The 26997-nt window shown below is 45.8% G+C and overlaps 1 protein-coding gene across 1 annotated transcript; it reads right to left on the reverse strand.

The window, feature by feature from the left end:
- Positions 1-938: 938 nt before the first annotated feature.
- LOC141145714 (uncharacterized) lies at positions 939-26997 on the reverse strand. Its single transcript, XM_073632596.1, is given in 8 exon segments — positions 939-1613; positions 1616-3049; positions 9007-9151; positions 9241-9338; positions 9455-9578; positions 9667-9801; positions 9927-10056; positions 26913-26997. Coding segments are annotated over 7 exon segments (2136 nt in total). The 5' UTR covers positions 10023-10056; positions 26913-26997; the 3' UTR covers positions 939-1509.

Here is a 26997-nt window from a genome sequence, read left to right on the forward strand (position 1 = left end):
GCTGCACGTCACAAAACCATTTTAAAAATCTGTTTAAATCATGGTATGGAACCATTCCTATTTCTTAAAGAATTGTGTCTAATTCTTTTGGTTTCAAAGGCTTCGTTACAAGCTGAACTTCACCTGTATTATTATTATTGATATAAACTGAGGTAGTCACAGTGGGGGCAGCTGGTAATGAATTATCAGATTTAATATGAGGTTCTGTTTGCTGCAGATTGCTGAATCCAAGATTTGATGCATATCTTCATTCATGAGATCTCTTCTCTAATTCCATAATTCTTCATTTTAATGTCTCATTTTCCTCTAATAATTCATCACAACGTTTAGATTTCTCAAGCAAAGCTCCCCCAATGGTAACTGCATGCAATTTTAAATTTACTATCTCAGTGTCTGATTGGTTTTGTAACCTCTCACAAACATTGTTGCTATTATCAACTGCCTTCTGTAACTGCGCAATTTCCTCAACCTTCCCCTTCAAAGAACTTTCCATTGTTAAACAGCAAGATAATAAGCCCTGTATAATACAACCTTTTCTTTTACTTTCTGAAATTTTGCTCTCAAAAACATTTTTCTCTAAAAATTCCTTCATCATGGTCCACGTCTGCTTACATTTTTCCGGTATTTTTAATCCAGCCGCTACAAATTCCGGCTGTGATTTAACACAGTGATTTCCTATGACCGTCAGCTCCACCTAGTGACCATAATGAGGTTCTTTCCTGAAATACCTCATTTGGTAAAAATAGCGCAATACCACATTATGGCCATTAGATGGAGCCAAAGAAATCAGAGTATGAAATAAAATATGGCCAATGTTCATCACAGCCGGGGCGAATGCCGGTCACTTTCCTTCATTTATTTTTTTTAAATAGACCTCTAAATGTTTGTGAAAGCTTCCACCACAAAATGTACTCAGCCAATGAAACGCAAGGACTCCATTTTTATTTTTCTTGTTCTTCTCTCTTTATTTGCAGAATGGACATGGTACAGTAAGATATGTGACTGGTAGACAATGTAACATCTTGAGAAAGGTCCAGTCACTGATTTCGGGAGAGCTCCGTACATCGTATTGATGTGAGTCCAACAAAAGCTACATTGTTAGAGAACAGAAGACATTCGATGTCCAGAACACAAAGATAACCGATAACAATGTCTGCGAGTGAGGCAGAAAAAGGGGACCCCTTAGGTGCCCCAAATAGTGAGAAGCCGGGAGGGCCGACAGTTACAAGAAGAGGGTCATATTTGGAGAAGAAAGGAAGTGTAAGGTGTTAAGGCTTCAGTGAGCCGTAATAAAGGGGATGTGTGAGAGAAGGCGGCCATTTTTATTTTTCTCCTGCTGTCATTGGCCAACACGGTACAAGACTTCATCCATGTCCTTGGTGATCTCTGATCTCCTTATCAACTGATGAAGATCAGCCATGGAGTATATCTGAGGTGTATATCAGGGTGTGCTTCTTCCCCACATGTCCATCAACATTCATATAGAAGACATTTCCCGCACTCAAGGCACTAATACACCTCGAGGGTTGTGTGGGATCCCTGATGTACAGGAAGACAGGACTTTAGTGAGGAACAATTCCCGCACTCAGGACAGGAATACGGCTTCTCCCCGTGTGCAATCTCTGATGTGTGTAAAGATTGGACTTCTGTGAAAAACATTTCCCGCACTCAGGACAGGAATACGGCTTCTCCCCCGTGTGAGATGTCTGATGTGTGTAAAGATTGCACTTCAATGAAAAACATTTCCCGCACTCAGGACAGGAATACGGCTTCTCCCCCGTGTGACATCTCTGATGTCTGTAAAGATCGGACTTCAGTGAAAAACATTTCCCACACTCAGGACAGGAATACGGCTTCTCCCCCGTGTGAGATCTCTGATGTGTGGAAAGATAGGACTTCACTGAAAAACATTTACCACACTCAGGACAGGAATACGGCTTCTCCCCCGTGTGAGATCTCTGATGTGTGGAAAGATGGGACTTCACTGAAAAACATTTCCCACACTCAGGGCAGGGATACGGCTTTTGCCCTGTGTGAGATCTCTGATGTGTGCAGAGATCGGACTTCTGTGAAAAACATTTCCCGCACTCAGGACAGGAATACGGCTTCTCCCCCGTGTGAGATCTCTGATGTGTGTGAAGATTGGACTTCACTGAAAAACATTTCCCACACACAGGACAGGAATACGGCTTCTCTCCTGTGTGAGATCTCTGATGTGTGGAAAGATAGGACTTCACTGAAAAACATTTCCCGCACTCAGGACAGGAATACGGCTTCTCCCCCGTGTGAGATCTCCGATGTGTGGAAAGATGGGACTTCACTGAAAAACATTTCCCGCACTCAGGACAGGGATATGGCTTTTGCCCTGTGTGAGATCTCTGATGTGTGTAGAGATCGGACTTCTGTGAAAAACATTTCCCGCACTCAGGACAGGAATACGGCTTCTCCCCCGTGTGACATCTCTGATGTGTGGAAAGATTGGACTTCATTGAAAAACATTTCCCACATGCAGGACAGGAATACGGCTTCTCTCCCGTGTGAGATCTCTGATGTGTGGAAAGATAGGACTTCACTGAAAAACATTTCCCGCACTGAGGACAGGAATACGGCTTCTCCCCCGTGTGAGATCTCAGATGTGTGTAGAGATCTGACTTCTGTGAAAAACATTTCCCGCACTCAGGACAGGAATACGGCTTCTCACTCGTGTGAGATCTTTTATGCACATTAAGTTTGGATTTAGAAGGGAAACACTTCCCGCACTCAGTACAGGAAAAGCTCTTCTCTGTTGGAAGGATGGCACCGTCTCTCACAGTCTGAGGTTCCTCAGGATAAGAGGAATATGATGGTCCGGCACCGTCCCTCACAGTCTGAGGTTCCTCAGGATAAGAGGAATACGATGGTCCATCTACACTGTGTGGTGCCGGATGGACATTTGAGGTAGTCGGGTTTTCTCCTGGACTATACTGTGTGATGTCCTCATCTTCTACTTTACAGTCTGGAGACAAAGTGAGACAATCCTCTGAGGTTTTCCTCATCTTCCGTCCATCTACTAAAATAGAGATAAAAAGATTATTACTAGACATGAGCAGATTGGTTCCCCTAAACCAGGACTCCGCCCACATCAGGCAGCTTTGTCTCTGAGGATCTTACAATTCCACCCACAAGGAAATTAGTAAACAGGTCATCTGATCTTCTACCAGATCATTTCTTTATTCATGGACCTTAGTCAGAGAGTGAGGAAACAACGAGAACTGTCTTTTATAGGGGTGACAGTGATGAGGGGATTATAGGACGAGTGTCCCCACCCCTTCTATCACTCATTGCCATCTTCCCAACACAAGAAGTCCTGCACTTCCTTATTTAGTTCATGATTTAGTCATGAATAACAGCGGGGCTGAGCCCCACCAGAGGTCAGAGAGTGAGAATTGGGGAGAACAACCAAAATGAAGACTGGACTGATCTTGAAGACCACCATCATTGGGTTACTGACTCCTCCCTCATTATCACTTTCTGTTTAAGGTTCCAAAGTATGAGGATGTTATCATATTATTATCACCATGTAAAAGTCTGTGCTCCAATCAAATCATCAGATATAAAATGTGCAGCTGGTAGAAAATGGGTGTAAGAAAAGAGAATACATATTATTCCTGAGATCTAATCATGTCAGACTACGAATGGGTCAGCTCCATCCCTCTGATCCACACAGGACAACCCCCTGCTTAAATAAAAGGAGGGCCTCCCTATATCCCCATGTTCCTTTTTTGTCCTCGCTTCAGGGACAGCTCTCCTGCTACTAGTAAGTGAAAATCCCTACCTCTCCTACCTGGTTTGACCTCTCCAGGTGGAAGGCTCCTGGACAGAGGTAAATCTTTTCCTGCAGAAGTGCCCTGGTGCCCGGGCAGATATATGCAGCCTAAATGGTGCTTCTGACGGTCCGTGGTGAGTGGTGGCATGGCTTTTTTCCCCAATTCTCCTCTCCTTGCTGGGCGTTGGTGGGGTTCTGGGACCAGGGGAGGGTAGTTTCCTGGGTCTGTTCCTGGTCCTGTTGCAATGTGGCGGCGGTGACACTTCCGGCAGAGATGTCCTCACTTCCGGGAGGGCGGAGTGCCATTTTCCAGAGTGCCAGACGCTGCCTAGTGTAGGTTCCACCCTGGGGGTGGGAGTTTCCATTCAAATAGGAGGAAGGTCAGCTATCCATAGGGGACATGCTGTATATGCAGCCAACCACAGGTAAGTGAGTTTCTTGCCAGCAGCCGCGTGGTTGCTCTGCCTATAAGGGTGGTGGGGATGAATAGCCATGCTGACCCCTTCTTTATGTTAGCATAGGAGTTTACAATGAGTTCTCCAAGACCTGAAGGTGAGGCACGAAGATCGGACTCCTCCAGGTAGGGGGAAGGCTTGATGACGATTGCACCCCTTTTGTTTTTCTTGCAGAAAAGAGTGCTAAGACCTATTTTTTTCCTATCACCTGCAGGGGAAAATATAAATCAAAGTCCATGCGTTCATCGCCAGGAACTTCTGGTCACCGTTCTGCCTCTCGGCGAGAAACTGGCCAAGGTTCAGGAAGCTCCAGAAGGGTGCGCTCTTGGTCTCCCGTTCATCATTCTTCAGGTTCTGCCCCAAATCCAGCTGCAGGGGTCTGCTGGTAATGCGGTTTGCCCACCATTGAGTCAAAATTGGTGTGTGAAGAGTGTTTTAAAGAAGCAGCACAAGTCAGAGTGGCGAGTCTCAGCAGCTGCAGGAGTATATCCGTCGGGCAGTGGCAGAGGGCCTTAAAGAGGTCTCTGTAAAGCCATCTCCAAGAGGACTAGGTCCCTTGACTGAGACTCAGGATGTGTCACCACCACCAGAACATGACCAGGGGGGAGGCAGAGTCATCTCCAGAAGAGGAGGATCAGGAGGAGTCAAATTTTCAATTTTTCTCTGGTACCTGCTGTTGGCACGGCTGTGAAGCAGGCGGTCGCCTGGGAGGAGAAGCCATCTCATCCTCCACAGAAGATAAGGAAGTATTTTCCAAATTTAAAGAAGGTGTTGCCTAATTTTCCTGTTATGCATGAGATCCAGGAATTGATGGAGGAGTGGCCGAAACCAGACAGGACAACACAAGTCTCCAGAATAGGATAGCAAAACTCTACCCATTCCGCTCTGAGGACTCGGAGATATGGGAGAGTGCTCCAAGGGTAGATGTATCTCTCCAGAGATTAGCACGGCATGACACTTCTGCTTGATGATTCTGTAGCGTTCTGTGATGTAATGGACAGAAGGTTGGATGCGGAGCTCAAAACAGTCTACTAACAGTCTACCTCTCAGCAAGGGCAGCCTGTAAGACTACAGCAGTCTTGATGTCAGTAGCCAGAGCTTTAACAGCTTGGATGTTGCAGTTAAAGGAGTTGGAGAGTGGGCAAGAGTCTTTCCTTTCAACATTAGCAGACCTTAAATCAGCAGCAGATTATGTGGCTGAAGCAGCCGGTGGACCTTGTTCGGTTGTTGGCCAGAGTGATGGCGCATTCTGTGGCAGCCAAAAGGGCTCTGTGGTTGCAACACTGGACGGCAGATAGTGCATCTAAACAGGGCCTATGCTCAGTGTCGTATGTCGGTAAGGTCTTGTTTGGCAAGACTCTGGAAGAGGCCATCCAGCGTGTAACAGGCAGAAAGTCGGGTCTTATCCCGCAAGTAAGGAGGAAGCGGCAGCACTCCTTTCATCCCACTGGGAGATCAAGGGGACAGTTCCAAGAGGCAAGGTCTTATCGGCCCGGAAGGGAATTTCTGCGACGGCCCTGATGGGTTTCCCAATCTGCGAACAAAGGTCAGAAGTCCAAGTTTACCCAAGGTGCAAAAACTACAGAGGGATATTTCTGAAGGTCGGCACGCCCAGTGGTGAGAAATGGATATCGACTAGAATGGGAACACATCCTCCGGGGAATCATTTTGTAAAAACTCACCTGCGCTCCAGGAAGGTAGAGAGGAACACACTAGAGGCCTACATTCAAGATGTTTTGAGTGTGGGAGTAGCTGTGTCAGTTCAACAAAAGCCAGCTGATTCCCTCACAGAGGTTGGAATATCTGGGGGTCTTATTCAACACAGTGGTGGGAAAAGTGTTCCTTCCGAAGAAGATATTCCTCTTAACCTCGACAGTCCGAGCTCTGAAGATTAATTTTTCAGTATCAGCGAGGCATTGTATAAGGGTCTTTGGGCTGATGAATGCAGCAGTGCCCACAGTGGCTTGGGTACGATGGCATCTCAGACACATTCAGTTTGCTTTTCTCCAGCACTGGGACAGAAGTTCTCTATGTCAGCAAATAGTGCTGCCCCATTTTGTCAAGCAAACTCTGACATGGTGGACTAAACCATCCAACCTAAAGCAAAGCCTTCCGCTTTTAGTCACACAAGTGATCACACTTACTTCCGACGCGAGCCTAAAGGGTTGGGGAGCGCACTGTCAGGACCAGATGGCCCGAGGAAGATGGGAAGGAGTGATTCCTTATTCCTCCAATTGTCTGGAGTTGATGGCAGCACAAGAACCTTTGCTGGCTTTAGCAACATTACTTCAGGGCCGTCATGCGAGGATTCTAACGGACAACAGAACGGCAGTAGCACATGTCCAATCAGGGAGGAATAGGGGTCTACCTCTTCTGCAGATTGTAGCGCAGATCTTTCATTGGGCAGAGGGCAGTCTGTTGTTCTTGTCAGCCTCTTACCTTCCGGGGGTAGAGAATACAAGAGCAGACACCTTAAGCAGACACTTTCTGGATCAGAACAAACGGATGTTGAATCTGAAGTTTCTCCTATGACTATTTGTCAGGCGTGTTTCAGAAATCCAAGCTTTTTCAGCTAGATCAGGACAGAGTGATTCTTGGGCCAGTGCCGTCTTTTCTTCCGAAGGTGGCTTCTCCTTTTCATATAAATTAGGAAGTGGTGCTGCCTTTATTGTCTTCAGTCTCGGAACAAGAAGATTGGTCAAGGGTGGATGTATTCCAGGTCATTTCCATGTATCTGAGCAGAACGGAGGAGTTCAGAGTAGTGGATAACTTGTTCATCCTACCAGTAGGCCCTAGGAAAGGTCAAGTGGCCTTACCTAGAATCCTTTCCTCGTAGATAGTCCAGATCATAAAATGAGCATATGCAGCTTCAGGTCTTCTCCATCCAGGGGAGGTTTGGGTACATTCGATAAAAGCTTCATGGGCAAGTCATGCCAGGGTTCCGGCAGAAGTGGTATGTAAGGCTGCCAGCTGGAAGTCCCCTAACACTTTCATCGCCCATTACCGTTTTAATGTAACGTACGGTCCTTCACAGGCTTTGGGCACTTCGGTGAATGCTTCCGCTCTTTCCGTTTGATGTTATTTCTTTTGCATTCAGTCTGTGTGGTGTCTTGTTTTTCTGTTTTTGATCCCGCCCTTTTCTTGTTTGAATGCTAATCATTTCCCATTCGTAGGCTGACATGATTAGCTCCAGGAATACGGAAAATTGTTGCCATACTTACCGTAATTTTCCTTTCCTGGGAGCTCATCATGTCAGCCTAGGGTTTCCCGCCCTGGTGTTCCGTCGCGAGGAGTGTTAGGAACATGGGGGTATAGGGAGGTCCTCCTTTTATTTAAAGTGGATGTAAACCCATTACTCATGATTCTAAACTATTGCCATCATACTAAAGTATATATGTATACATCTCCTGCATGTATCTCTACCTGTTAAAATTCACCCCTTCTTCACACGGAGCCCCGCATATCTCCGGATTCGATGGGTGGGTCTATGCTCCGGCGCTCGGTGGGCGGAGTCATGACATCACTAGACTCCCCGCCCACCTCTATACTCCCCTTGGCCAGCCAGCGTCACAAGGACGAACCTCGCACTTGTTATGATGAGAAGTGTGTGCACAGGGGATACAGAGCACGTTCTGGGCAGGAGCAGAGCACGCTCACGGGCCCCCGTGACTCCTGCGCATGTAGAAGGACTTCCCTTACCCGCACAAATGCCTATTATTTATATTAGGAGCTGCTCGTTATAAGGCAAAAAACCCTGAAATGTGTGAAAAATAATTCATGAAAGCGCACTCTGTAGTGCCTTATAACGAGCAACTCCTGCGCTTGTGCCACACTCTTAGAACACAGGCTGTAGTGGAGATTTCGGGATAGCTGTGAGACGCTGTGAGAGGGGGATGGAAAGCTGGGTCTGCTCCTGCATGAGATAAGGAAATGAGCACGGGGAAGAAACCGGCACACATTTATCTGTGTGTAAAGAGAACTGGGCACAGATGACATGACATCCTCTACTCTACCAGGTAGAAGTCTTCATTAAAAAAAAAAATTGGTGTTTACATCCACTTTAAGCAGGGGGTTGTCTTGTGGGGGTCAGAGGGGTGGAGCTAACTCATTCCTAGACTGACATGATGAGCTTCCAAGAAAGGAAAATTACGTTAAGAATGAAAAAATTTTACGTAGTTTATAGGGGAGAGAGCAGAGGTCAGGAGTATGAAATGTACAAAATATTGTATATATTGCAGGGGTCAGGATTATGTAATGTACAATATAGTGTATATAGTGCAGGGGTCAGGAGTATGTAATGTACAATATAAATTATACAGTATAAGGGTTACACCTGCATGTCTGTTTTCACGGACTCCACTTGCTCAGCAGGGATCGCACTTTTAATCTCCTCACTGTGGAGAGACGGACCTGTCAGATCTCTGCTCTCCTTTATGGGGGATTGGATGAAAACAGATCCGCCTGTCCGTTTTCATCCGATCCGCCAGTCGGTTGCAAAACAGGGTTTCCACCACTGACATTCATCGCTCCATAGAGATGCATGGAGCTTCCGTTCAGGTCCACCTGAAAAACTGACAGTCGGACCTAAACAGTCCGTATGTGTGAAAGAGCCCTCAGGATCAAGACTCATAATATTGGTATTCAGTAATCAGTGGCAACAGGCTGATATCACCCAGTCCTTGCCCCTCTCTGGACCAATCAGTGAGCAGTATAGGCGGAGGAATCTATTTAGTGTTAATGATCCACCTGTGCTGATCTCTGTAGATGTGTCCTCCTCCATAAATGTCCCCCTTATTCCATCCTCCTCGATAGACTGCTGATCATCCTTCATATACGTCTCTTCCTCTTCTTCTGCTTTGACCTCAACTTTAGGATCTCTCAGGTTTCCACTCTGAATATATAATAAAAATGACATCAATGGTAACAATGCAGATAATGTACAGATCCTAATGATACTATCAGTGATTGTTCCTCATCTACCTGATGATGGTGAGGGATGGTGTGATCTTCCTGTGTGGAATCCCGGGAATACAGAGGATGGGGACATCTCTCTGGTGGGTTCCCATTACTGGATCCATCTGTAGGAAACACACACACTGACTGAATACATTGTTTCTATGTGTTTATCAGATGATGGGGGATCTAGGTGGACCCTCCGTACTGCTCTCTCCTTTACAATAAAGTCTCCTCTTACCCGGTGATGTGAGGGGCGGCTGATTGTCCATCATGACGTCCTTGTAGAGATCCTTGTGTCCTTCTAAATACTCCCACTCCTCCATGGAGAAATAGACAGTGACATCCTGACACCTTATAGGAACCTGACACACACAATGATACAGTCACCATCCAGACACATGCCTTGTCTGTTACTGGATAATGTCCCAGAATTCCCAGAATCCTCCTCACCTCTCCTGTCAGCAGCTCCATCATCTTCTTGGTGACTTCTAGAATCTTCTGCATGTTGTGTCTCTCAGGTTTTAGGGAGTCACATGGAGGCACTGTGATGGTCATATGATCACCTGACTTCACAAGAGGAAATCTCTGTATTGGAGAACCAATAGGAATATCATGTTAGATTCCCAGAATCCTCCTCACCTCTCCGGTCAGGTCTGTTTTAATAATAGAGATAATAGTGATGTCATGTGACCTCCCAGAATCCTCCTCACCTCTGCAGTTAGCAGGTAGATGATTTCCAGGGTGAGGTTTAGTATCTTCTCAGTCATGTGACTCCAGTCCTTCTCCATCCTCATTGGTGCCGTCATTTCATCTATACAGGTCTCCTTGTAGATGGATAACCTTGGGAAATTAAAGTAAAAAGTATTTGGATGGTATTGGTCATACAAAAAAAAAGGATGTGGATGTGAGGGGAGGAGGATGGGGGGGGGGTTGCTGTACATTGAAGGACTACTACCCCCATGGGAACACATTTTGTTTGAACTGTTTAGTGTTGTCAGGACTACTGGGGTTAAAAATAATTCCTAAGGCCTTTATATCATTTATTATTCATATATATTCTATGAACAACTCAGAGGCCATGTTGTTACATTTTTTTTGCTCTCTCTAAAGTTTTAACTAAGTTCACTGTCTTTAGAGAAGAGATTTTTTTTCTAAGAAACTCCAAGGCTCCTTGTATATCAGCCTGAGTTGTAAATTATGAATCCTTGTCAGTTAACCAGTTAAGGCATTAGCCAAGGAGGCCCAATGTTATGGTAAGATAAGGGACCCCTAAGTTTCAAATAACAGACATGAATGTAGAAGAGAATATTAACCAATTATGGTTTTACGAAACTTTGTATTATTTACTGCATAAATAATCATATTAAACAATAATCCCCAATATATATAAGTTCATTATATTGAAGTAATTATATGCATGATTAAGCGAATAATTTTACATATATTGGTTTATGTATTTTAATAATAATTTTTCTTTCATAATATATTCATAATGTATTGTTTAGGTATTCATAAACCATTAATGCATATATACAGTGGGGACAGAAAGTATTCAGACCCCCTTACATTTTTCACTCTTTGTTATATTGCAGCCATTTGCTAAAATCATTTAAGTTCATTTTTTTCCTCATTAATGTACACACAGCACCCCATATTGTACACACAGCACCCCATATTGTACACACAGCGCCCCATATTGTACACACAGCCCCCCATATTGTACACACAGCCCCACATATTGTACACACAGCCCCCCATATTGTACACACAGAACCCCATATTGTACACACAGAACCCCATATTGTACACACAGAACCCCATATTGTACACACAGCACCTCATATTGTACACACAGCACCCCATATTGTACACATAGCACCCCATATTGTACACACAACACCTCATATTGTACACACAGCACCCCATATTGTACACACAGCACCCCATATTGTACACACAGCACCCCATATTATACACACAGCACCCCATATTATACACACAGCACCCCATATTGTACACACAGCACCCCATATTGTACACAGCACCCCATATTGTACACACAGCACCCCATATTGTACACACAGCACCCCATATTGTACACACAGCACTCCATATTGTACACACAGCACCCCATATTGTACACACAGCACCCCATATTGTACACACAGCACCCTATATTGTACACACAGCCCCCCATATTGTACACACAGCCCCCCATATTGTACACACAGCCCCCCATATTGTACACACAGCCCCTCATATTGTACACACAGCACCCCATATTGACAGAAAAACACAGAATTGTTGACATTTTTGCAGATTTATTAAAAAAGAAAAACTGAAATATCACATGCTGCTAAGTATTCAGACCCTTTGCTGTGACACTCATATATATAACTCAGGTGCTGTCCATTTCTTCTGATCATCCTTGAGATGGTTCTACACCTTCATTTGAGTCCAGCTGTGTTTGATTATACTAATTGGACTTGATTAGGAAAGCCACACACCTGTCTATATAAGACCTTATAGCTCACAGTGCATGTCAGAGCAAATGAGAATCATGAAGAGCTCAGAGACAGAATTGTGGCAAGGCACAGATCTGGCCAAGGTTACAAAAACATTTCTGCTGCACTTAGGGTTCCTAAGAGCACAGTGGCCTCCATAACCCTTAAATGAAAGACGTTTGGGATGACCAGAACCCTTCCTAGAGTTGGCCGTCCGGCCAAACTGAGCTATCGGGGGAGAAGAGCCTTGGTGAGAGAGGTAAAGAAGAACCCAAAGATCACTGTGGCTGAGCTCCAGAGATGCAGTCAGGAGATGGGAGAAAGCTGTAGAAAGTCAACCATCACTGCAGCCCTCCACCAGTCGGGGCTTTATGGCAGAATGGCCGATGGAAGCCTCTCCTCAGTGCAAGACACATAAAAGCTGCATGGAGTTTGCTAAAAAACACCTGAAGGTAAGCTGTCATTGGCTCCTTAGCCACTGTCCTTCTTGTCCCCACAATGCTTGTACACCCAGATGTTATATCATTCCGCAATAAAAAAGGTTGGAAACAAAAAATAAAAAACACCTGAAGGACTCCAAGATTGTGAGAAATAAGATTCTCTGGTCTGATGCGACCAAGATAGAACTTTTTGGCCTTAATTCTAAGCGGTATGTGTGGATAAAACCAGGCACTGCTCATCACATGTCCAATACAGTTCCAACAGTGAAGCATGGTGGTGGCAGCATCATGCTGTGGGGGTGTTTTTCAGCTGCAGGGACAGGACGACTGGTTGCAATCGAGGGAAAGATGAATGCGGCAAGTACAGGGATATCCTGGACGAAAATCTTCTCCAGAGTGCTCAGGACCTCAGACTGGGTCGAAGGTTTACCTTCCAACAAGGCAATGACCCTAAGCACACAGCTAAAATAACAAAGGAGTGGCTTCACAACAACTCCGTGACTGTTCTTGAATGGCCCAGCCAGAGCCCTGACTTAAACCCAATTGAGCATCTCTGGAGAGACCTAAAAATGGAAGTCCACCAACGTTTACCATTCAACCTGACAGAACTGGAGAGGATCTGCAAGGAGGAATGGCAGAGGATCCCCAAATCCAGGTGTGAAAAACTTGTTGTATCTACGGTTTCAAGACACCGAGTCCAACCCTCTGTACTGCATTGCAACAGTTCTAGATCCTCGATTTAAAGAGCATTATTTTAATGTGGAGAAAAAGCAGCGTGCACGGGAAATGATACAGGCACAAATCGAGGTGGTGGAAGCATCTAGTGAAGGAGTTTCGAGGTGTAGCACAGAGGAAAGTGAGAAGAAACGGTCGCATACAAGTGAAGAGGAACACGCTCCCTCCATATCTGATATGTTTGAAGAAATTTTACACGAATGCACCCCAATCCAAAGCGGTGCCACAACAAGTGCAGCTACCCAACAGCTGGACGTTTATTTAGCTGAACAGCCTATCGCCAGAAGCGACAATCCCCTTGAGTACTGGCGCATCAACAAACAACGTTTTCCTTTGCTTGCACACATTGCACGCAGATATTTATCTGCCCCAAGCACCAGTACAGAGAGTCAGAGACTATCCAGTCTAGTATCTCATATTCTTCATGAGAAGAGAAACCGTCTCTCCTGTGAGAAAGCTGAACAGCTTTTGTTCCTAAAGTGAAATCTGCCACTTTTACTGAAATAGATTTATAAATCCGTAGCACAGACCAATTTATTTACCATGTTGAACATAGTAAATGAATTGGTATTGGACTGTGCTATTGGACAATTGGAACATACAACATAGTATGACTGACTACCTAGTATGTTCCAATTGTCTAGTTGTGCCATTTGTTGGTTGTTCATTGTAGTTCTACAGTTTTTTGCACTTCAATTTAAGAGAGAACTCCAGATTTTGAACTACTGTACATAAATAGTTTGTTGCTGTTGGGCCAAACTATGTCTCTCCCTAAGCTGTCAGCCCGCTGCATGTGCAAATGCAAAACTTTATGTTCTGTATCTGTGGCTGTCTACATACTACAGTACTATATACACTATACCGCACTGTGTTCCGGGTATGGGCGGAGACTTCCAGAAACACACACTAGTCTACATTGCTTGCTGTCATTGGCTGAGCACCGCTGCTGTAGACTAGTCTGTGTTCCACTTCCAGGATGTCTCCGCCCATACTCGGGGCCGGAACACAGTGCGGTCTACTGTATGACTATGTATGTAACCCGCAGCTACATACATACACTTTTATATCGCACATCCAGCCGCTGACACCTTTGGGAGAGCACTTGGGGAAAAAACTACTAGTTCTCATTTAAGTTGAAAGAAAATAATAAAATAAAAATGTTATTATAGCATAGCAGATAGCACTGTACTATGTTATATATTTACAGAAACTGTGAAACAGAATAACGGCCTTCTGCCATATTTCTGTTATGGTTAGTTGAGAGAGTTGTTCTTTAAAGTACTTATACATAGTTTGTTGAAGTTCTGTTGGGCCAAACTATGTCATTGTCTCTCCCTAAGCTGTCAGCCCGCTGCATGCGCAAAACTGTATGTTCTGTATCTGTGGCTGTCTACTCTACATACAGTACTATATACACTATACCGCACTGTGTTCCGGGTATGGGCGGTGACTTCCATAAACACAGACTAGTCTAAATTGCTTGCTGTGATTGGCTGAGCACCACTGCTGTAGACTAGTCTGTGTTCCAGGATGTCTCCGCCCATACACGGGGCCGGAACACAGTGCAGTCTACTGTATGACTATGTATGTAACCCGCAGCTACATACATACACTTATCACACATCCAGCCGCTGAAACCTTAGGGAGAGAGAACTGAATTACTAGTTCTGATGTAAGTTGGAAATTAATAAAATATAAAAAAGTCAGTCTTTGGTATTTTTAAATTAATAATATATTAATATTAAACAATTATTATTATTGTAACGACACCCCGAGTATGAAAGGGGTTAAAGTCGTTTAGGACATTTCATACCCAAACACAAAGGCAGCTACCGAACACTCCAATCACCTGAACAAGGAACCCATACAAATAATCCACCCCAAAAACGAGACACGGCTCTGTCTTCAGGTTCCAAGCAGGAATCAACTCCTTTATTATAACACATGGACACAACAGATAAAATAACTCAGAGACTCTTTCCCCCCACCCTTGGAAAAGAGGGCGGGTTAAACTGTCCAATGACAATGGACACACAGGTCAGGTGTGTTTAACGTCTCATCAGTACACAGTGTTAACAGGGAGAGCTGTTGGAAGAATCCCCCCTTCCTCCAATGCAATACACATCCTGTGATCCAAGGCAGACAAACATAATAGAACATTGGTTTGCAGGAGGCTTGCATTCAGTCCCCTCCAAAAGCCTCTTTTCCGGCTAGGTTTGTCACATTTCTCCCCTTTCGGCAGGAGACTAACACAGGAGGAGACCCCAGACGGGTTGACTCTGAAGTTAGTCAGTAGTTCCAGTCCTCTAATGCCTGTACCCACACAGTACCCCAAACAAAAGTTGTTCCAAACAGAACATTACTTACCCAGCCGACCTCTGCCTCTCTCGGAGAACACACCCGCCGTTGGGGAGAGGCCTGGACTGGCCCTTCTCCCGGTAGTCTTTTCAGCCACTGGAGAGAAGACAGGGTGACTGGGCTCACGCCATCATGCTGTTGGGGATCTGGGCACGGGTAGTCACTGGGTTGGCTTCAGTGGGGCCTATCGGGGCGTAAGCAGAAATGAGGGGGGCCAAATCATTCCCCAGTAGTACATCCGCTGGCAAATCCTTCATCACCCCCACATTCACGTGTCCCGAACCAACCCCCCAATCCAGGTGAACACGGGCAACGGGTAGCCGGAAAATGGTGCCTCCCGCTACCCTTACGACTACAGTGTCCCCGGTGTGTTGGCTCTCTGGGATGAGGTTCTTCCGTAGTAGGGTCATGGTGGCACCAGTATCACGTAGGCCATTGGCTACCTTTCCATTAACCCGGATGGTCTGCCTGTGTTGCTGCCGGTTGTCCTGGTTAGCTGCTTGTACTAGATCAGCCTCATGCAGGACGCCCCAACGTTCTTCCTCCTCAATGCAGTGAGCCGCAGGCATGGATGTGCGGGGATTCCCCCCTGCTGGCTTTCTCCACGAGTGGGACTGCCTGGCTGGATTCAACGGACAGTCTGGCTTTTTGTGCCCTAGCTGTTTACACCCGAAACACCTGAGGGGTTGTGAGTAGTCTTGGGAGTTGAACCTGGGCTGCCGAGAATAAGTGGCCACTACAGGTGGTGCTGTAGGGCGGTACAACTGTGGTTTGTAGGCACCAGCTGGAGGGGGTGCCCCTGATCGATAATCCACCCGAGCTGTTGTCTTGACCACATGGTTATCCAGTTTGCGGGCGTCTGTGTATTCGTCCGCCAGGCGAGCTGCTTCAGACAAGGTGCAAGGTTTTCGGTCCCGGACCCACTCTCTGACTTCTGGGAACAGCTTGTCAAAGAAGTGCTCCAGCAGGAACAGCTGCAGCACCTCTTCCCCAGATACTGCTTGGCATCCAGCGACCCAGTGGGATGCCGTGCGGTGTAGGCGGCATGCCCACTCGGTATATGAGTCTCCAGTCTGCTTGCTCGTCTCTCGGAACCGCCTCCGGTATGCTTCTGGTGTGACGGCATACCTGCCCAAAAGTGCTTCTTTTACCAGCCCATAGTTCATAATATCCTTGTCTGGGATGGCCCTGAACGCTTCACTGGCCCGGCCGGACAATTTCCCAGACAAAATGGTAACCCATTCCTCTGTGGGCACCCGGTGTAGGGCACATTGCCGTTCAAAATCGGCAAGGTACCCATCAATCTCCCCTTCTGCTTCAATGAAATTTTTAAAAGCAGCAAAATGTACCTTTCTCCTTTCAGTAGGTGCTGTTGTGACTCCCGCTGCTGCAGCACCTCTTTGCTGTAGCCAATTTGCATCCACAGCCGCTATAACTCGGTCTATGATCTCCGCTGTAGGGTTAGGGCCATAATGTGCCAGTCTTATTTTAACAGCCCGATCAAAACTTGCCTCTTAGGGTGTCCTGTCTGTTATGCTGGGTCTTTCGGTTATGCTGGGTCTTTCCGCTCTATCCATTTCGACTAGTTCTTCGATAATGTCCCTCTTCTTACGGTTGTTGGCCGGTCTCCGGTTGTAGCTGTCCTTCTGGGCTTTGGGAATGATCCCGCTGCTGCCACCAGTGTAACGACACCCCGAGTATGAAAGGGGTTAAAGTCGTTTAGGACATTTCATACCCAAACACAAAGGCAGCTACCGAACACTCCAATCAGCCGAACAAGGAACCCATACAAATAATCCACCCCAAAAACGAGACACGGCTCTGTCTTCAGGTTCCAAGCAGGAATCAACTCATTTATTATAACACATGGACACAACAGATAAAATAACTCAGAGACTCTTTCCCCCCACCCTTGGAAAAGAGGGCGGGTTAAACTGTCCAATGACAATGGACACACAGGTCAGGTGTGTTTAACGTCTCATCAGTACACAGTGTTAGCAGGGAGAGCTGTTGGAAGAATCCCCCCTCCCTCCAATGCAATACACATCCTGTGATCAAAGACAGACAAACACAAACCCTCCAATGCAATACACATCCTGTGATCCAAGGCAGACAAACATAATAGAACATTGGTTTGCAGGAGGCTGGCATTCAGTCCCCTCCAAAAGCCTCTTTTCCGGCTAGGTTTGTCACAATTATATTAATATTATATATTATTATTTATTTTATTTTTTTATGCCTGTTTTATTTGGTATGGTGGTACAATGTGCACTGACTGCAGTCTTATTTTATTTTTATCTTCTGTGTCCACTGTCCAATTTTATGTGGGTTACTTTTTATTGCCTTCCCTCCAATTTCTTTAATCCTGAAATTCCTGAGGAGATTGACAAAATTTGACAGTCATCACAGTATTTCCTTACTGGCCTCACAGATCATGGGTCTCTCTGGTAATGGATCTCAGGGTGTGCACACCGATCACTCTGCCGGTGACTATCTCCTGTCTGAAGGAGATACCTTACATCCGCAATCATCACGACTGGCCTTAGCAGCTTGGAGATTGTAAGGCAGGGGTTACAAGAGTTAGGATGTTCTCCAGAGGGTATTAGAACTTTACAGAGTTCCAGGATGGGGTCAACCGATGCCATTTACTCCACAATATGGAATAGGTTCACGGGCTTTGCAGCTGGACGTCAGTTTGACCCTAGTGACCCAAATGTATCTCAAATCCTGTCTTTCCTGCAATCCAGATTGGATTTGGGGCTCAGTTTGCTTAAGGTGCAAATTTCAGCCATCTTGGCTTTTACCCAAAAGAAATGGGCAGCAAACCTGCTGGTGGAGCCCTTCATTAGAGCTGTACTTAGACTACGCCCTCCCAAGAGAAATAGTTTCCCTCAATGGGACCTGGCAGTAGTCCTCAATTTTCTAGCAAACCCTCCTTGTACTTCGACAGAATTATGGGATATCGCCTTAAAAACGGCTTTCCTATTATCCATAACTTTAGGGGGAAGGGTGTCAGAACTCCTAGAATTGGGGGCAGCAGAACCTTATTCCATGTTCTTCCCAGATAGGGTTGTGCTGAGACCATTGGATCATCTTGTCCCAAAAGTGGTATCGATATTTCATCCCTTCAGTGAATGGGTGCTTCCAGCCTTCCCAGCGGAATCAGATGCTGATCTGCACGAGTTGGACATTCCAAAAAGTCCTCAAAGCCTATCTCCAGGCTACTTCTACATTCAGACATTCTGACAGACTTTTTCATCATCATGAAAATTTAAAGAGAAAGAGGCCTTCGGCCAGAAGCATCTCAGCCTGGATAGTAAAAATGATTCACCGGGCATATAGAGTGGCCGGAAAGGATCCTCCAGAGGTGGTTAGAGCTCAGTCAACCAGGGCGATGTCGTCTTCTTGGGTGGCACAGGCAGGATTGTCTCTGGAGACCGTCTGCAAAGAGGCAAGCTGGTCCTCACATCAAACATTCTTAAAACACTACAAGATGGATCCAGCAGTTCCTACTACAGTAAAGTTTGGGAGGAGAACCATCCAAGGTTTTATGTCTTTTGTCAATTAAAGACTAAGTTTGCAGCATTAAACCCTCCCTCTCAAAAGTTCATTATGTATCACATGTATGCTGCCATGTATTGGCGTCAGGAAAATTGTATCAAATACCGTAATTTTCCTTTCCTGACGCCAATACATGGCAGCATACGAACCCTCCTCTGATCTTTGTGCTTTATACGGAGAATAGGGGAGGTGGCTCTCAGTCAGACTTTTATAGAGCTAAACAGGTCCTGTGGGCGGATATAGGGGCAGAGCTATATCACATGTATGCTGCCATGTATTGGTGTCAGGAAATGAAAATTACGGTAAGTATTTGATACAATTTTCCATTATCGTGTATATATAGTGCAGCGCTACTATAAGGCTACTTTCACACTGAGGCGCTTTACAGGCGCTATAACACTAAAAATAGCGCCTGCAAAGCGCCTTGAAAGCCCCGACAGCTCTCACCCTGGAGCTCTGCACTGGCAGGACGATAAAAAAAGTCTTTCAAGCTGCATCTTTGCAGCGCTGGAGGAGGGACGTATACACCTCTCCTAAAGCGCCCCTTACCATTGAAATCAATGGGCAGTGCCAACGAATCCCCGGCAATGTGCTGCTGCAGCGGGCGGTTTCAACACTTTTTCGGCCGCTGGCGGGGATTAAAAGGGCCCGCTAGCGGCCGAAAACCTCTGCAAAAATTATGGTAAAGCGCCGCTAAAAATAGCGGCACTTTACCGCCGATGCCCCCAACGCCCCGGTGTGAAAGTAGCCTGATGATAACTCTAATACCGCACCTTGTACAAATAATACAAATAATCAGTTAGTGGAATATCACATAACAACCTTCTCAGGCAGATTCACAAAGCTCCTTGTCTTTGACTCTTCAATGATCTCTTCTTCTATAAATCAGCTGATCACCTTCCACCCTTTTGTACTCCTTTCCAGTGTCATGTGATTACAAACACAGAAGACATAGTGCTCTCTGTTTTTCCAATTTATTAAAAAACCCGCTTAAAAAGAGAACACTTACCAGATAAAAAACAAACACTGGCATGTGTGTATAATAAGAGCGTTCCGCTCGCTCAGCACCGCGGCTGCGTAACGTAACAGGCTCGGCTCCTCCCCTCTGCACGTATATCGTCCTCTGATTGGTCTTCCTCAGCAGATCTGCATGCAGAGGGGAGGAGCCGAGCCTGTTACATCACACAGCCGCGGTGCTGAGCGAGCGGAACGCTCTTATTATACACACATGCCAGTGTTTGTTTTTTATCTGGTAAGTGTTCTCTTTTTAAGCGGGTTTTTTAATAAATTGGAAAAACAGAGAGCACTATGTCTTCTGTGTTTGTAATCACATGACACTGGAAAGGAGTACAAAAGGGTGGAAGGTGATCAGCTGATCTATAGAAGAAGAGATCATTGAAGAGTCAAAGACAAGGAGTTCTGTGAGTCTGCCTGAGAAGTAAGGATGATCTCTGGCGTGTTCGCACAGCCCACGTGTAGAGCCAGGAAGTCGTCACGGCGCTAATCACAGACATTGTCCTGATGTGCGGCTGCAGAGATGGGGAAATGTCTCACTGCCTGTGATTAGCGCCGTGCCGACTTCCTGGCTCTACATGTGGTCTGTGCGAATCTCCGGAGATCATCCTTACTGAGAAGCTGAAATATTCGGGGGAGGGGAGCACAAGTATACAATGTTCAAAGAAAAGAAAATCACAGAAAATGAAGAATTGTGTTTATAATGAGGAGTTTTATGTCATGTGATATTCCAATGAATGATTATTTGTAATATTTGTACAAGGTGCGGTATTAGAGTTACCATTATAGCAGTGTGCACTATATATACTTATATATACTATTTTATTCCAACTGAAGTGACTCCACTGACAGTATACAGCAGCTATGATATTTGATATCATATATATACATGATCACAGTGACTATGGAGGAAGAGGACGGACATGATCACAGTGACTATGGAGGAAGAGGACAGACATGATCACATGACTATGGAGGAAGAGGAGGGACATGATCACAGTGACTATGGAGGAAGAGGAGGGACATGATCACATGACTATGGAGGAAGAGGAGGGACATGATCACAGTGACTATGGAGGAAGAGGAGGGACATGATCACAGTGACTATGGAGGAAGAGGAGGGACATGATCACAGTGACTATGGAGGAAGAGGAGGGACATGATCACAGTGACTATGGAGGAAGAGGAGGGACATGATCACATGACTATGGAGGAAGAGGAGGGACATGATCACAGTGACTATGGAGGAAGAGGAGGGACATGATCACAGTGACTATGGAGGAAGAGGAGGGACATGATCACAGTGTCTATGGAGGAAGAGGATGGACATGATCACATGACTATGGAGGAAGAGGAGGGACATGATCACATGACTATGGAGGAAGAGGACGGACATGATCACAGTGACTATGGAGGAAGAGGAGGGACATGATCACAGTGTCTATGGAGGAAGAGGAGGGACATGATCACAGTGACTATGGAGGAAGAGGAGGGACATGATCACAGTGACTATGGAGGAAGAGGAGGGACATGATCACAGTGACTATGGAGGAAGAGGAGGGACATGATCACAGTGACTATGGAGGAAGAGGAGGGACATGATCACAGTGACTATGGAGGAAGAGGAGGGACATGATCACAGTGACTATAGAGGAAGAAGACGGACATGATCACAGTGACTATGGAGGAAGAGGACGGACATGATGACAGTGACTATGGAGGAAGAGGAGGGACATGATGACAGTGACTATGGAGGAAGAGGAGGGACATGATGACAGTGACTATGGAGGAAGAGGACGGACATGATCACAGTGACTATGGAGGAAGAGGACGGACATGATCACAGTGTCTATGGAGGAAGAGGAGGGACATGATCACAGTGACTATGGAGGAAGAGGACGGACATGATCACAGTGACTATGGAGGAAGAGGACGGACATGATCACAGTGACTATGGAAGAAGAGGAGGGACATGATCACATGACTATGGAGGAAGAAGACGGACATGATCACATGACTATGGAGGAAGAAGACGGACATGATCACATGACTATGGAGGAAGAGGAGGGACATGATCACAGTGACTATGGAGGAAGAGGAGGGACATGATCACAGTGACTATGGAGGAAGAGGACGGACATGATCACAGTGACTATGGAGGAAGAGGACGGACATGATCACAGTGACTATGGAGGAAGAGGAGGGACATGATCACAGTGACTATGGAAGAAGAGGAGGGACATGATCACAGTGACTATGGAGGAAGAGGATGGACATGATCACAGTGTCTATGGAGGAAGAGGACGGACATGATCACAGTGACTATGGAGGAAGAGGATGGACATGATCACAGTGACTATGGAGGAAGAGGAGGGACATGATCACAGTGACTATGGAGGAAGAGGAGGGACATGATCACAGTGACTATGGAGGAAGAGGAGGGACATGATCACAGTGACTATGGAGGAAGAGGACGGACATGATCACAGTGACTATGGAGGAAGAGGAGGGACATGATCACAGTGACTATGGAGGAAGAGGACGGACATGATCACAGTGACTATGGAGGAAGAGGAGGGACATGATCACAGTGACTATGGAGGAAGAGGAGGGACATGATCACAGTGCCAGGAGCATGGCGGACAAGATGGGTGAACTAGAGATACTGTTGTACTTGGAGGATTTGGATTTTGTGGGAATTTCAGAGACCTGGTTCAACAGCTCTCATGATTGGCTGGCAAACATTCAAGGGTATACCCTATACCGCAAGGATAGAGAGGGTAAAAAAGGGGGAGGGGTATGCCTATATATCAAGAATAATGTACAAGTGAATGTGAGAGATGACATCACTGAGGGAGCTAGAGAGGAGGTGGAATCCTTATGGGTAGAGCTCCAAAGGGATGAAGCTAAGGGGAAAATAATACTGGGAGTATGCTATAGGCCCCCTAACCTGAGGGAGGAAGTGGAGACGGATCTTCTATCACAAATTGGAGTAGCAGCAAGGATGGGAAGTGTTATCATAATGGGGGATTTTAATTATCCAGACATAGACTGGGCGGAGGGAACCGCGCATTCATTTAAGGCTCACCAGTTCCTTAATGTCTTGCAGGACAATTTTATGGGTCAGATGGTAGACGCACCAACTAGAAATAAAACATTACTGGATCTACTGATTACCAACAATACAGACCTGATAACAGATGTGGAAATACGGGGCAATTTAGGTAACAGCGATCACAGGTCAATTAGTTTCAGTATAAATCACACAAATAGGAAACATGAAGGGAACACAAAGACACTGAATTTCAAAAGAGCCAACTTCCCTAAACTACAAACCTTGCTAAAAGGCATAAATTGGGATAAAATATTAGGAACAAAGAATACGGAGGAGAGATGGGTTTGCTTTAAGAGCATATTAAATAGGGGTGCAACGGATCGTCACCGATCCGTGATCCGAACGGGCCAGGCTGTTCGGATCGGCACACCCGCGATCCGCGGAGCGCTCCGCGGCCTCGGGTTTTAGGAAAGGCCGCGGCTTCGGCCTAGCTCCGGAGCCGCAGCCATCTTGGTACACCCGGCGGCGCTCAGCTGCGTGCTGACGTCATCACCCCTCCCTCAACTCGTGGGTCCGGCGGCTGGCTTGGCGGCGCCGGCTTCTCTTAACACTAAGGTCAGACTAACAGCACTGTAATGTATACAGTGTGGGGGGACGTGTGGCTGTATTACAGTGGAGGGGGGGGCGTGTGGCTGTATTACAGTGGGGGACATGTGGATGTATTACAGTGGGGGGACATGTGGATGTATTACAGTGGGGGGACATGTGGATGTATTACAATGGGGGGGACATGTGGATGTATTACAGTGGGGGGACATGTGGATGTATTACAGTGGGGGGACATGTGGATGTATTACAGTGGGGGGACATGTGGATGTATTACAATGGGGGGGACATGTGGATGTATTACAATGGGGGGGACATGTGGATGTATTACAATGGGGGGGACATGTGGATGTATTACAATGGGGGGGACATGTGGATGTATTACAGTGGGGGACATGTGGATGTATTACAGTGGGGGGGACATGTGGATGTATTACAGTGGGGGGGACATGTGGATGTATTACAGTGGGGGGACATGTGGATGTATTACAGCGGGGGGAGATGTGGATGTATTACAGCGGGGGGAGATGTGGATGTATTACAGCGGGGGGAGATGTGGATGTATTACAGCGGGGGGAGATGTGGATGTATTACAGCGGGGGGAGATGTGGATATATTACAGCGGGGGGAGATGTGGATATATTACAGTGGGGGGAGATGTGGATATATTACAGTGGGGGGAGATGTGGATATATTACAGTGGGGGGAGATGTGGATATATTACAGTGGGGGGAGATGTGGATATATTACAGTGGGGGGAGATGTGGATATATTACAGTGGGGGGAGATGTGGATATATTACAGTGGGGGGAGATGTGGATATATTACAGTGGGGGGAGATGTGGATATATTACAGTGGGGGGAGATGTGGATGTATTACAGTGGGGGGAGATGTGGATGTATTATTGTATTACAGTGGGGGGAGATGTGGATGTATTACAGTGGGGGGAGATGTGGATATATTACAGTGGGGGAGATGTGGCTATATTACAGTGGGGAGATGTGGATATATTTTTTTTTGTTGATCCGAAAATGATCTGATCCGTGACTCTGATCCGAGGAACGATCCGAACCGTGAGTTTTTTGATCCGTTGCACCCCTAATATTAAATAAGGGCATTAGCCAATGTATCCCATTGGGTAATAAATTTAAAAGAGCGAACAAACATCCTGGATGGCTTAACTCCAATGTAAAAATGCATATAAAAGCAAAGAGGAAGGCCTTCAAAAAATACAAGGTTGAGGGATCATCCTCAGCATTCAGACTTTATAAAGAATGCAATAAGAAATGTAAGGGTGCAATTAGGACGGCTAAGATAGAACATGAAAGACACATAGCGGAGGAGAGCAAAAAAATCCCAAGAAATTCTTTAAGTATGTAAACAGTAAAAAAGGGAGGACAGACCATATTGGCCCCATAAAGAATGAGGAAGGACATCTGGTTACAAAGGATGGGGAGATGGCGAAGGTATTGAATTTATTCTTCTCCTCAGTCTTCACGAGTGAATCGGGGGGCTTCAGTAACCAAAACTGCAGTGTTTATCCTCATGACACAACACAGGAAGCACCTCCATGGTTGACAGAGGACGGAATTAAAATTAGACTTGAGAAACTTAACATTAATAAATCACCGGGACCAAATGGCTTGCATCCGAGGGTACTTAGGCAACTCAGTCAGGTGATTGCCAGACCTTTGTTCCTAATTTTTACAGACAGTCTATTGACTGGAATGGTACCAGCTGATTGGAGAAAAGCCAATGTAGCACCTATATTTAAAAAGGGCCCAAAATACATCCCTGGGAATTACAGACCAGTTAGCCTAACATCAATAGTATGTAAACTCTTGGAGGGGATGATAAGGGACTATATACAAGATTTTAGTAATAAGAACGGTATCATTAGCAGTAATCAGCATGGATTCATGAAGAATCGTTCTTGCCAAACCAATCTATTAACCTTCTATGAGGAGGTGAGTTGCCATCTAGATAAAGGAAGGCCCGTAGACGTGGTCTATCTGGATTTTACAAAAGCATTTGACACAGTTCCCCATAAACGTTTACTGTACAAAATAAGGTGCGTTGGCATGGACCATAGGGTGAGTACATGGATTGAAAACTGGCTACAAGGGCGAGTTCAGAGGGTGGTGATAAATGGGGAGTACTCAGAATGGTCAGGGGTGGGTAGTGGGGTTCCCCAGGGTTCTGTGCTGGGACCAATCCTATTTAATTTGTTCATAAATGATCTGGAGGATGGGATAAAGAGTTCAATCTCTGTATTTGTGGACGATACTAAGCTAAGCAGGGCAATAACTTCTCTGCAGGATGTGGAAACCTTGCAAAAAGACCTGAACAAATGAATGGGGTGGGCGACTACATGGCAAATGAGGTTCAATGTAGAAAAATGTAAAATAATGCATTTGGGTGGCAAAAATATGAATGCAATCTATAGACTGGGGGGAGAACCTCTGGGGGAATCTAGGATGGAAAAGGACCTGGGGGTCCTAGTAGATGATCGGCTCAGCAATGACATGCAATGCCAAGCTACTGCTAACAAAGCAAACAGAATATTGGCATTAAAAAGGGGATCAACTCCAGAGATAAAACGATAATTCTCCCGCTCTACAAGACTCTGGTCCGGCCGCACCTGGAGTATGCGGTCCAGTTCTGGGCACCAGTCCTCAGGAAGGATGTACTGGAAATGGAGCGACTACAAAGAAGGGCAACAAAGCTAATAAAGGGTCTGGAGGATCTTAGTTATGAGGAAAGGTTGTGAGCTCTGAACTTATTCTCTCTGGAGAAGAGACGCTTGAGAGGGGATATGATTTCATTGTATAAATACCGGACTGGTGACCCCACAATATACAAATACCGGACTGGTGACCCCACAATATACAAATACCGGACTGGTGACCCCACAATATATAAATACCGGACTGGTGACCCCACAATAGGGATAAAACTTTTTTGCAGAAGAGAGTTTAATAAGACTCGTGGCCACTCATTAAAATTAGAAGAAAAGAGGTTTAACCTTAAACTACTTAAACTAAACTACTATGGAGGAAGAGGAGGGACATGATCACAGTGACTATGGAGGAAGAGGAGGGACATGATCACAGTGACTATGGAGGAAGAGGACAGACATGATCACAGTGACTATGGAAGAAGAGGACGGACATGATCACAGTGACTATGGAGGAAGAGGACGGACATGATCACAGTGACTATGGAGGAAGAGGACGGACATGATCACATGACTATGGAGGAAGAGGACGGACATGATCACAGTGACTATGGAGGAAGAGGACGGACATGATCACAGTGACTATGGAGGAAGAGGACGGACATGATCACATGACTATGGAGGAAGAGGACGGACATGACGGGGGGGGGTTACTGGGTGTAAATAGAAAATAAGATCTTATTACCTCCTCTGCTGCCACTTCCAGTAATGTCTCCTCTCTACTTCCTCCCGACTCACCTCTCACCAGGAACTTCCTGTGTGTTCCTGAC

The sequence above is a fragment of the Aquarana catesbeiana genome, linkage group LG05 (genome assembly GCF_042186555.1).
Source record: "Aquarana catesbeiana isolate 2022-GZ linkage group LG05, ASM4218655v1, whole genome shotgun sequence".
NCBI classification, from domain to species: Eukaryota; Metazoa; Chordata; class Amphibia; order Anura; family Ranidae; genus Aquarana; species Aquarana catesbeiana.